This window comes from Coregonus clupeaformis, chromosome 6 (assembly GCF_020615455.1).
Source record: "Coregonus clupeaformis isolate EN_2021a chromosome 6, ASM2061545v1, whole genome shotgun sequence".
Classification (NCBI taxonomy): domain Eukaryota; kingdom Metazoa; phylum Chordata; class Actinopteri; order Salmoniformes; family Salmonidae; genus Coregonus; species Coregonus clupeaformis.
Window position 1 is genome coordinate 5,116,678 of NC_059197.1, and position 12,402 is coordinate 5,129,079.

The 12,402-nt window shown below is 44.1% G+C and overlaps 1 protein-coding gene across 8 annotated transcripts in view; it reads right to left on the reverse strand.

Moving 5' to 3' along the window:
• The window catches only part of LOC121567538 (MAP/microtubule affinity-regulating kinase 4-like), a 50,769-nt gene extending 38,608 nt beyond the window's left edge, over nt 1-12,161 (reverse strand). For all 8 annotated transcript variants that reach the window (XM_045217581.1, XM_045217577.1, XM_045217576.1 and 5 more), the window contains exon 1: nt 11,190-12,161. In XM_045217581.1, the coding sequence (XP_045073516.1) occupies nt 11,190-11,237 (48 nt within the window). In that variant the 5' untranslated portion in view covers nt 11,238-12,161. The remainder of the gene's footprint in view (nt 1-11,189) is intronic.
• Between the last annotated feature and the right edge of the window lie 241 nt (nt 12,162-12,402).

Genomic DNA, 12,402 nt, shown 5'->3' on the forward strand with positions numbered 1-12,402 from the left:
CCCCTATGTCCCTGCCTGCATCCCCATCCCACTGGGTGTGACAAGCCCTCAGCTAGCCCCCTCCCCTTCATCTCCCTCTACTCTCCTCTCCACACCTGACCCCGACCCCCTTGTGTCTAGTGTTGGTATCTTTCTCTCATTTTCAGCCAACCTCACAATCTGGGTTTCTCTTCTCCCCCAACCCCTTTCCATTTGACCCTTTCAAGGAGAGCCCATCGATTCTCTCTCTCCGTCCGATTGCCACGACGACGTATTCAGATAGAGGGATGAAGGCTGAGGGCAGAGGGAGGGGTACGAGATGGAGTCGCTGATACATACATAGACAGACTAGAGAGACATACCGGGGTAGGGCCGCGGGGGATACAATGATAATTCTCCAAGACAGGTCACCCTTCAGAGTGCTTCTGCTCTGCTTTCTTAAAACCAAACTCTCTGTTGTTTCAAACCACACCTCTTCTAATGAAACAATACAGAAGGCGTGTTGTAGCAGTGTAGCAGTCCAACAGAGCAGGGTCACAGACAGGTCTTGGAGGTGAAACTGAACAGCACGTCAATAAAAACCTTCAACAACAAAAAACAAGCGACTATATGCCTGTGATCTTTACTTCTTTGTTGCTACAATAATGTTCTGTGTGGGCCATGACAACCCTGGAGGGTGAAGGCCAGACCTAATCAAGTGTAAGAGATTAGATCAGTTTGAGTGTAAACAATAGGGAATGCATAGAATCTAAAATGTTTCACAAAATAACATTCAACCAGCTGAAATAAATGGAAGGTCCTGCAGGGTCAAACCAGTTTCCTGTGCATCACAGGGCAAGGTGAAGCCAGCCTTGAAATATTAGGTCTGTATGGCAACCTACAAGTCATGTATACAGGCCAATAAATCCTGTAGCATAGGTAAGCATGAATCCTAACATCTGTACCATCTGTGGGCGTTCCACTGTAGACAAATGTGAACCACTTCTGTCTTTGATTAAGGCTGGACAGTGCGTGGGAGCGGTTCGTGTCTACGTTTGCCTCTGATCACATGACTAGTGTGCGGCATGACAAAACAATAGGAGGCATCCTGCTAAGCTGTGCTGTGCGGTTTGTGTGATGGGGCTGGGGAGGGTTGAGGATGGGTCAGGGTTACACCATCCCGCCACCACACATCCCGTCTTTGCACAATGCCCTCTGCCCCATAACCCCCTCTCAGACTTCCTCTCTCTGCCTGTGATGACAGTGTTTCAGGCTGGATATGTCCATAAAGTATAATTTCACTGTAGCCTCAATAAAAATATGATGGTATATGATGTGTTACCAATGACAAAATCTATGTCCCTCTTACAAATGTGGATAGTTGTAATGTCTTTGTTCATAAATGCCTGATATACAGATTTTGTCAAGGAAGTTGTGACCCTAGCCAGCGTCACTTACTGTCCTGAAGAGCACGGTGACATGCCACGCTGTCACGTCTCACAACTGTGCAGTGTTTCCTGGACTGGCTGACAAGGAAATCCAGCTTGGTAAAAAACAGTGTGAATATGACAGCATCCAAAACATATTATCCCAATAGAACCAACATTAGGCTACTTTATTCATTGGCACCAAGCTACTAGCTACATTCAGACAGATATGTTGCTATGTCGTGCAGAGGTCAGACTCTGAGCTGGTAAACTGTAGTTTCTTCTGCCAGTATCAATCCCCTTCAATAACTTCTAGTTCTACAGCAGTTACATTTCAGTACATTTTCACATAAAACTTGTTTTTCTGTTAATCCAGAGCGTTGACTGATCTTTTGGCAAATCCCGTTGTGTTGGTTGAGGGCAGATTAGTTTGCAGCAATGACCTAACATCCTCTATTCTTTGGGAGTCCCAGACAGTCTGCTCAGCTGCCTGCCAGTGAATTCTACAGCATGACTGAATGAACTCTCCTCAGTCAGTCCAGTCGGTAAACTACCACTGGGTTTTTACCAGAACCATGAGCAACACAGCTGAGAAGCCACTGGGGATAATGGCTTCTGAACACTAGAGACACAGCACAAGTCTCACCTTGGCGTCAAACAAAACCTTGAAATGTAAAGACAATATGCTAATGGAGAGAACACTACAGCAGGAAAGGTCCATCCCCTCAGGGCTTGGACCCTAACAAATACAATGCTAGAAGAAGAACCCCTAAAGCTATCATCAGGATCATTCAATCCTAAGTATATCTCAGTACCCGAAGAGGTGAGAAGTCTTTCCTAAAAGTATTTGTATGAAGAGCAGAAGAGAATGATGGTCAAACTTGAGTAACTTAACAATCTACCTCTGAGGAGTGCCTGAAGCTTTCACGTTCAGTACTTCTTCAACAAATAATTTCAAAACAAAATGGCCTTACACACAAACAGACAGACACAGACAGTATCTCGCTTTCAAAGCAGGAAATGTTCCATCTCTCATAGGATAAGCCTCTATACAAACTAAGCGAATAACAGATACAAATCTGGTCATGTTGTATTAATAACAGGTTTGGGGAGTTGCACTCACTGTCATTTAACCCATTAATTAAGAATGACGGGACAGACTCCCTCCTTCCTTTTAAGTACATTTTTCATTGCAACAGGTCTAATAATCCCCCACACTCATAGGCACGTGCTAGTGCACACAAACACACATCAACAGAGGCAGATGAAAACAGAGAACTGAACTCCACCAGCAAGCACTACTGCTTATTTTGGTTGCTTTATTTCTCCCTGTGTCGGGTATCCCCCTCTCTTTCTCTCATCCGCTAGTGGACACAGAAAAAGGGCGCCATGGCTCTCTGGTTTCACACACATACGACACACAAGTTCTCAGTCAGGTTCTCTAATCGATGCCTCTTAGAAGCCTGAAATGAATTTAACTGATGCTCTTATCCAAAGCCACTTACAGTGCACTGCACAGCCTACACAGTTCATCTATACAGCACTGCCATATGAAACAGCCTAAACACCAGTAAGAACACAGGAGCACTGGCACAGAGAGACAGGGCCATTAGCCTTCAATAGGCAAGTTCATTTTACTACAGTGTGCAAAGTGTGAAACCAGAACAAAACAAAATGCTTTCACTAGACAGGCCTATCACTGTAAGCCTACCATATCGCTCAGCTTTTGCAATGTGCTCTGGTCATAACCCCACACAGGAGGCACATGGTTGCTCTGGTCATAACCCCACACAGGAGGCACATGGAACACATGCCTATCTGACCTTCTGCTGAACACCCAAACTTGTGTACAGGACCTCGCTTAGTTTCATCCATGAACAAGGCAGATGGCCCATGGGCAACTCAAGCAAAGATTAAAAAGTAGTGAATGGCTCCAAAGGGTCTGCTGGGGCTAAGAAGCAGGACTAAGGGCAGAGATATAGTGTCATTAACTGCCACGTCGAGGCCAGGGGAGGATGAGCAGTACAGTGCAGTGAAACTGGCTAGGCTAATGTACCACATTCTATGAGTCCACTTTAATTTGTTTTATGAAACTAGGCATGAAATGAAACTAGGACTCATGACTCTACCATCTACTGCAGGGAGCGGATGGTCAGGGGGCCGGAACATAATAAAACTAATCTTTTTTGACTGCAAATTGATCACAAGAAGCCTAAACAGATAGACTATTTGATTAAAACATAATCATTTCAAACCTTGATTACATTTGGGAACATTGTCCTCCGTAGGGTGCCGTCTTTCGGATGGGACGTTAAAACAGGTGTCCTGACTCTCTGTGGTCATTCAAAATCCAATGGCGCTTATTGTAATATTAGGGGTTGTCACCCCGGTGTCATGACTAAATTCATGGCCACCTAATCATCCCCCTCATTCCTAATTGGCATACCTCACTCCTCACCTGATAGCTGATGTGTGGTGAGCGTTCTGGCACAAAAATGGTTGGCGTGCATCACTGGTGCTACACATTTCCCCCTACTATGTAAAGCACTTTGAGTACCTCAGTTGGTAGAAAAGTGATATATAAATCCAAAAAAGTATGATTTATTATTATTATTTGTATACGATCATATACAGCACATTCGGAAAGTATTCAGACCCCTTGACTTTTTCCACTTTGTTACGTTACAGCCTTATTCTAAAATGTATTAAATAAATGTTTTTCTCATCAATCCACACACAATACCCCATAATGACAAAGCGAAAACAGGTTTAGACATTTTTGCACATTTATTACAAATAAAAAACAGAAATACCTTATTTACATAAGTATTCAGACCCTTTGCTATGAGACTCGAAATTGAGCTCAGGTGCATCTTGTTTCCATTGATCATCCGTGAGATGTTTCTACAACTTGATTGGAGACCACCTGTGGTCAATTCAATTGATTGGAGATGATATGGAAAGGCACACACCTGTCTCTATAAGGTCCCACAATTGACAGTGCATGTCAGAGCAAAATCCGAGCCATGAGGTCGAAGGAATTGTCCGTAGTGCTCCGAGACAGGATTGTGTCAAGGCACAGATCTGGGGAAGGGTACCAAAACATTTCTGCAGTGTTGAAGGTCCCCAAGAACAGTGGCCTCCATCATTCTTAAATGGAAGAAGTTTGGAACCACAAAGACTCTTCCTAGAGCTGGCCGCCCGGCCAAACTGAGCAATCGGGGGAGAAGGTTCTTGGTCAAGGAGGTGGCCAAGAACCCGATGGTCACTCTGACAGAACTCTAGAGTTCCTCTAGGAGATGGGAGAAACTTCCAGAAGGACAACCATCTCCGTAGAACGGAAGCCACTCCTCAGTAAAAGGCACATGACAGCCCGCTTGGAGTTTGCCAAAAGGCACCTAAAGGACTCTCAGACCATGAGAAACAAGATTCTCTGGTCTGATGAAACCAAGATTGAACTTTTTGTTCTGAATGCCAAGCGTCACGTCTGGAGGAAACCTGGCACCATCCCTACGGGGAAGCATGGTGGTGGCAGCATCACGCTGTGGGGAGGTTTTTCAGCGGCAGGGACTGGGAGACTAGTCAGGATCGAGGGAAAAATGAACGGACAGTACAGAGCGCTCAGGACCTCAGACTGGGGCAAAGGTTCACCTTCCAACAGGACAACGACTCTAAGCACACAGCCAAGACAACGCAGGAGCTGCTTCGGGACAAGTCTCTGAATGTCCTTGAGTGGCCCAGCCAGAGCACGGACTTGAACCCGGTCTAACATCGCTAGAGAGACTTGAAAATAACTGTGCAGCGACGCTCCCAATCCAACCTGACAGAGCTTGAGAGGATCTGCAGAGAAGAATGGGAGAAACTCCCCAAATACAGGTGTGCCAAGCTTGTAGCGTCATACCCAAGAAGACTCGAGGCTGTAATCGCTGCCAAAGGTGCTTCAACAAAGTACTGAGCAAAGGGTCTGAATACTTATGTAAATGTCATATTTAAGTTTAGTTTTTTTATAAATAGCTTTTTGCTTTGTGTGTAGATTGATGAGGATTTGTAAACATTTTATCCATTTTAGAATAAGACTAACGTAACGTGGAAAAAGTGAAGGGGTCTGAATACTTTTCCGAATGCACTGTATGTCTCTCTATTATGCGTAGGAATACTTGGGAACAGATTCACAAAATTAAAATCACTTGGAGCTGATTTCCTGGTGTTTTTACAATCTTTTATATCCAACTGTTATCATCCAGAAGGCGATGTCAGTACAGGTGCCTCAAAGCTGGGATCGAGAGACTGAAAAATAGCTTCTATCTCAAGGCCATCAGACTGTTAAACAGCCATCACTAGCACATTAGAGGCTGCTGCCTATAGACATAGACTATAAATCACTGGCCACTTTAAGAAATGGAACACTAGCCACTTTAATAATGTTTAAAGTGGTTGCATTATACAGGCTTGTGAATTATTTGCAAAGGGGACATAAACTATTGACAGGTAAATAAAACAAAAAGTTTATATGCAAAATGAATGACTAAGAGTTTGTTCACAATATGGAGGGTTCTTTGTATATGGGCTGAACTTGCAAGCTGAGCTGGATAAGAAATGTATAGAGGGAAGTAAAAGGTACTGATCAAAATAACAGAAACGGGGATTTGGAAACTAGGCCTATATGGGCTCAATTCATAGGACTGGCTGGGCAACTGGAGAGTGAACGTAATGGTCCCTCTACCAGATGGTGCTGATAGAAGCAAGAGAAGAGGGGCATACAGAGGATGTCATAATGCAAAGGGGTGCGAAACTGTACCAGCGCAGACCGCATTAGTGGCCTGACTCATAACGACTTGGATCCCTGGGACGTGCTGGAGCGGGAGGTGCGAAGCAAGTGCGATTGTGCAAATCTCAAATCTGGATGACTAATGTGTACCACCATGTGTGTTGTTAGGTTTATTACTTAAATTATGATGATCGGGAGATAATATTCCATTGAATAAGCATCATTAGCCTGCCCTACATACCAAATTCCTTTGTTGTACAGACATGGAATTACATTGATTAGGCTTACACAGATTGATGTACAAGGATATAGGCAGATGTCTTACACAAGGGCACAACACAAGTGAAACCCCACCTGGAGTTTGAACATCATGTAATCTTCTGGTCAGTAATCTATTTCACTGTGTAGATCTATTATCAATTCTAGCAGCAAAACGAATGTGAATATTGAAAATAGTGGTTGTATCAACTGTTTACTGAGCCAAATATGCTACCCTCAGCCCTGTTCAAGAAATTCCTTATTTTAGGCCAACAGCCTCACAGGTCTGGTTTGTTGTTACCAATGATTTACCAAAATCTTAAACATATCGAAGCCCTGTCCTACCCTACTGTGCACACATCCTGATACACTACGTTAACCTCCATGCAAAATGTTTTCACTCTCCCACACACCCCTAGGCTGTCCGAAGGAACGAGACTGAGGAAGACGATACAATCTAAAATAATTGTAATTACAGACGGGGCCTTCTGGGAGGTACGGCGCGACCAACGTGATAGGAGGAGACCAGTGTGAGCTTTCCCGTGTTACACCACCACATTTTCACTCAGCATACATTTGACATTTTAGTCATTTAGCAGACGCTCTTATAGATCTCAAACTGGGCGGAAAATGGACTGGGAAGCGAAAGACCCCTGGGTTTCCATGGAGAGATTTCAAACAAGTAGGAGCGTGTGACCCAGTTGACTCCAAGAGCAGGTCAATCATTTCGATCCCTTGCCTGCAACATTTCTGTCACATAAAGGACCACCAACATGGGTTTTTGGTTAAAGGGCCAGTGCAGCAAAAAAAATGATTTTCCTGTGTTTATATATATCTCCACACTATGCGGTTGGAATAATATTGTGAAAATGATGATAATGCCCTTTTCGTGTAAGAGCTGTTCGAAAAGGCCGTCTAAAATGTCAGCCTGTTTTGGTGGAATGGAGTTTTGGCCTGCCTGGTAAATTAGTTAATAGACCAATAAGAGAGAGAGTTCCAAAAGTCTCTGCCAATAAGAGCTCATTTTCAGTTCTCCTCTCCCCACTCAGACCACTCACAGACAGTTCAAGCTAAATTCTTGCTTGAGAAATTGCTCTTTGCTAAGAAGCTATTCGTGTTTCTTTTTGAACATTTTAATTGAAAACAATCACAGTAAGGTACTTAATTGTTACCCAGAAATGATTTGATATTGAGATTAAAAACATCTGCATTGGAATTTTAAGATTATAATTTGGGGATAGAATAGTATAGTATTGTCTGAGTAGAAACATTGACTACTTTCAGTGACCATATCAAAAACATTAGGTGTTCATTTGATTATCTATGCTGTAAATATAATCAAGTTTAACAGTGTCACAATGACAGTATTTATTTAATTTTCTCCCCAATTTCGTGATATCCAATTGCGATCCAATTATGATCTTGTCTCATTGCTGCAACTCCCCAACGGGCTCGGGAGAGTTGAAGGCAGAGTCATGCGTCTCCGAAACATGACCCGCCAAACCACGCTTCTTAACACCCGCCCGCTTAACCCGGAAGCCAGCCGCACCAATGTGACGGAGGAAACACTGTTCAACTGATGACCGAAGTCAGCCTGCAGGCGCCCGACCCGCCATTAGGAGTCGCTAGAGCGCGATGAGCCAAGTAAAGCCCCCCCTGGCCTAAACACTCCCCTAACCCGGATGACGCTGGGACAATTGTGCACAGCCCTATGGGACTCCCGGTCACGGCCGGTTGTGACACAGCCTGGGATCGAACCCGGGTCTGTAGTGACGCCTCAAGCACTGCGATGCTGTGCCTTAGACCGCTGCGCCACTCGGGATGCCCACAATGACAGTATTTAAGTCAAATAAAATAAAATGTTATTAGTCACATGCGCCCGAATACAACGGGTGTAGACTTAACCGTGAAATGCTTGCTACCGAGCCCTTCCCAACAATGCAGAGTTAAAAAATATAAAAATTGTAACACAAGAGGAATAAAACACACAAGAATGTAGCTATATACAGGGAGTACAAGTACCAGATCAATGTGCAGAGGTACGAGGTGGATATGTACATGAAGGCAGGGTAAAGTGAGTAGGCATCAGGATAGATAATAATAAAAGTAAAATAAAGAACAGAGCAGCAGCAACGTATGATGAGTGTAAAAGTGTGTGTGTGTGTTGTGTTTGTGCGTGCATGTATGTGTGTGTTGTGTCGGTCAGCGCGCGTGTGTGTGTGTGTTTAGCAGTCTTATGGCTACTTAGCAGTCTTATGGCTTGGGGGTAGAAGCTGTCTCGGAGCCTGTTGGTGCGAGAGCCGATGCTCCGGTACCGTTTGCTGGATGGTAGCAGAGTGAACAGTCTATGGCTTGGGGGGCTGGAGTCTTTGGGAATTTTTTGGGACAGCGCCTAATATAGAGGTCCTGGATGGCAGGGAGCTTGGCCCCAGTGATGTACTGGACTGTCCGCACCACCTTCTGTAGTGCTTTGGAGGATCCGAAAGCCCATGCAAATCTTTTCAGCCTCCTGAGGGGAAAGAGGCGCTGTGGTGCCCTCTTCACGACTGTGTGTGTACCCTGTTAAGTCCTTAGTGATGTGGATGCCAAGAAACTAGAAGCTTTCGACCCGCTCCACTACAGCCCCGCCGATGCAGATGGGGGCGTGCTCTCTGTAGGCTGTCCCATCGCTGTCTGTGATCAGGCCTACCACCGTTGTGTCGTCAGCAAACTCGATGATGGTGTTGGAATCGTGCATGGCCACGCAGTCGTGGGTGAATAGGGAGTACAGGAGGGGACTAAGCACCCTTGAGGGGTCCCTGTCTTGAGGGTCAGCGTGGCGGAGGTGTTGTTACCTACCCTCACCACCTGGGGCCTTCCCGTCAGGAAGTCCAGGATCCAGTTAAAGAGGGAGGTGTTCAGTCCACGGGTCCCCAGCTTGGTGATGAGCTTGGAGGGGACTATGGTGTTGGACACTGAGCTATAGTCTATGAACAACATTATCACATAGTTATTTCCCCTCTTGTCCAGGTGGGAGAGGACAGTGTGAAGTACAATTGAGATTGCGTCAACTGTGGATCTGTTGGGGCGCTATGCGAATTGGGAGTGGGTCCAGGGTGTCTTAATGACCTGCCTTTCAAAGCACTTCATAATTACAGATGTGAGTGCTACAGGGCCATAGTCATTTAGGCAGGTTACCTTGGAGCTCTTGTGAACAGAGACAATGGAGGTCAGCTTGAAACAGGTTGGGATTACAGACTGGGACAAGGACAGATTGAAAATGTCCGTGAAGACACTTGCCAAATGGTCTGCGCATGCTTGTAGAATATGGCCTGTTATTCCGTCTGGCCAAGCAGCCTTGCAAGTGTTAACCTGTTTAAAAGTTTGACTCACATCAGCCACGCAGATCACACAGTCATTCGGAACAACAGGGGCTTTAACACAAGACTTGTGTTGTATTCCTCGAAGCGAGCATAAAGTGGTTGTAATTAAGAGAATCATGTTATCAAATATTTACTCTCGTCTTGTCACTTGATTGGAATTCAATTGATTGGACATGATTTGGAAAGGCACACACCTGTCTATATAAGGTCCCACAGTTGACAGTGCAAAAACCAAGCCATGAGGTCAAAGAAATAGTCTGTACAGCTCCGAGACAGGATTGTGTCGAGGCACAAAAATACAATTTAATCAATTTTAGAATAAGGCTGTAATGTAACAAAATGTGGAAAACGTCAAGAGGTCTGAATACTTTCCGAATGCACTGTAGCCACCTGTCAATAATGCTTTGTCAATTCAACTCAAATGCATTTGTAGTGAATCTATCTGCATTTGAGGGTGTCACTCTTGCATGCCACTCCTTCCAGGAAGGACCAAGTCATTGCCATGATAATGTGAGGCCTGCTTGGATATAGGATTTGAATGGATATTTATTGTAGCAGAGGATGTTCAACAAATAAAAGCAGCAACAATCTGCAGACAGTAGAACATAATGTTATGTGGGCGTGGCCTAATATAATTGTCTATCTATCTATTGTTCGTCTATGTAAATAAAGAAATAAACTGGGGCCTGTCCAATGTTGTGATCAAAATACATTTTCACACTTCTAAAAGTGTCTGGCTGAGGATCACTATCAATGTCTAGCTTTAAATGCCAGTCATCCGTCCAGAAGGTCTGTGCGAAACTGGTGAGCTACTTGTCCCTTTAAGCTCTGTTATTCTACACCAATTATACTGTACTTAGCAAACTAGACTCAAGCCAAACATCCCCTTTTCGATGATGATTAACGGAATGTGCTCTTTTCACCATTCCTAAAAATAAATACAAAAGTGTGTGAAACAAACAATGAAACCAAAGTTACATATATGTGCCTGAGAGATCGTATATAAAACCTGCCACTGCATTAGCTAGACCACATCTGTTTCACATTGAATTGACATATTATTACATAATGGTATGTCAGTGTTATAGATGTATCATTATTGATTTCCAGATTTTCTAGGGACAGCATGTGCTCTCTCAAAAGGATATATTATGGGTTATTCTGTTCACTTGAACAAAATGTACAGAGTGAAAGAATGATGGTTTTAACAGCAGTGCAAATAGGCTACAGCCAGCCAACCCCCAGCAATCAATAATTATTGTATGGGCTTTATACATCCTCCTGTCGTTTTTTAATACGTTGACATGTCACCTAGCTTGATTACATGCCACTGTTCCATTTACAGGGTGTAATGCACATGACAGTCAGACCTCAACAAAATATTATATAAGACAGTAAAACGTATTAAATACTTACGAGGTCCGATTTCCGCTCGTTCCCAGGTAGTGCTGCACGAGAAGACATTGTCCCTGAAGTATCCTTTCTACTAGGCTAAAGGCCTACTTGGTTTGTATGTAGGTATATACAGGATTATATTCTACCGAAGATAACAGTCGACATTGGCCGCTCCACCGCCTAGCCAGTGTTCCAAGGCAATAGACGCCTATCCTACCGGCAACCCCAGGTTCGAGAGCAGTGACAGAATTGTATCCTCAAACAATACTAATTTTCATTGTAAAAAGGCAGCACCGAACACGACAGTATACAGACAATTGTCTAGAAAACTGTCTGAATAGACTACTAGGCTATCCACTTAATGTTTGGCTGATTCTTCCTGTGAAGAAAGGCATCAATGATGTGCCTCATTTTGGAAATAAAATTAACCCAAAATAGGTTTCTTCTCACTTGTCCAGTGATGACTGTGGGTGTATGTCCGGAACAGAGCAGTTTGATAGATCCGATAAAAAATAATTGGCAAAACAAAAAACATAGGTCAGGTAGTCTGCACGTACCACGACCATGGGTGGATGTCTGTCGTTGGAAAATGTATTTTTGGGGGGGTGCCAAATGATGCTCGCAAAACCAACCACTCCCAAGGCAAAACACTGAACGACTTAAGCCTAATTGTCAGCCCACATTTCATAGTTGATTAATTAAGAATTACCCGTCAAAAGAAACAATTCAACGACATGACAATTGCGGATAGAGCATGGGCAAATGAACAGTTACGCCCTTTCTCTTTCTGCTCGCGATGGACTACTTCCGAAAAAGTAGCCGTCGAATAATACTCTACGTCCGAAAAATTATTTATCTTTGACTCTCGCAGATATCCTACATTACTATCAGTTGTAACATTTGCCTACATACAACAGCATCCCCAAACTGTATGACAAGAGCAAGACGGAAGAACGTCAAGAAAAATACTGCGTCCGAGGCTCAGTAACACACCCTTCCCCCATGTTCTTAAAGAGACAATCCCCCCATTCAGTCATCGTTAGAACTGCAGTTACCAGCACGAGCCACACGTCAACCACGTTGGCAAGCAACATTCTGTACTGTATTGTCATCGCTTGACACTGCAGACAGCATCTCTTGGGCATTTGACAACAGGGGCGACAGGGCCCTGTTTGAAGAAGACACCCTTAAACAAAGCAACAAACAACTACTGCACTTGTATTTGATTTCTCCT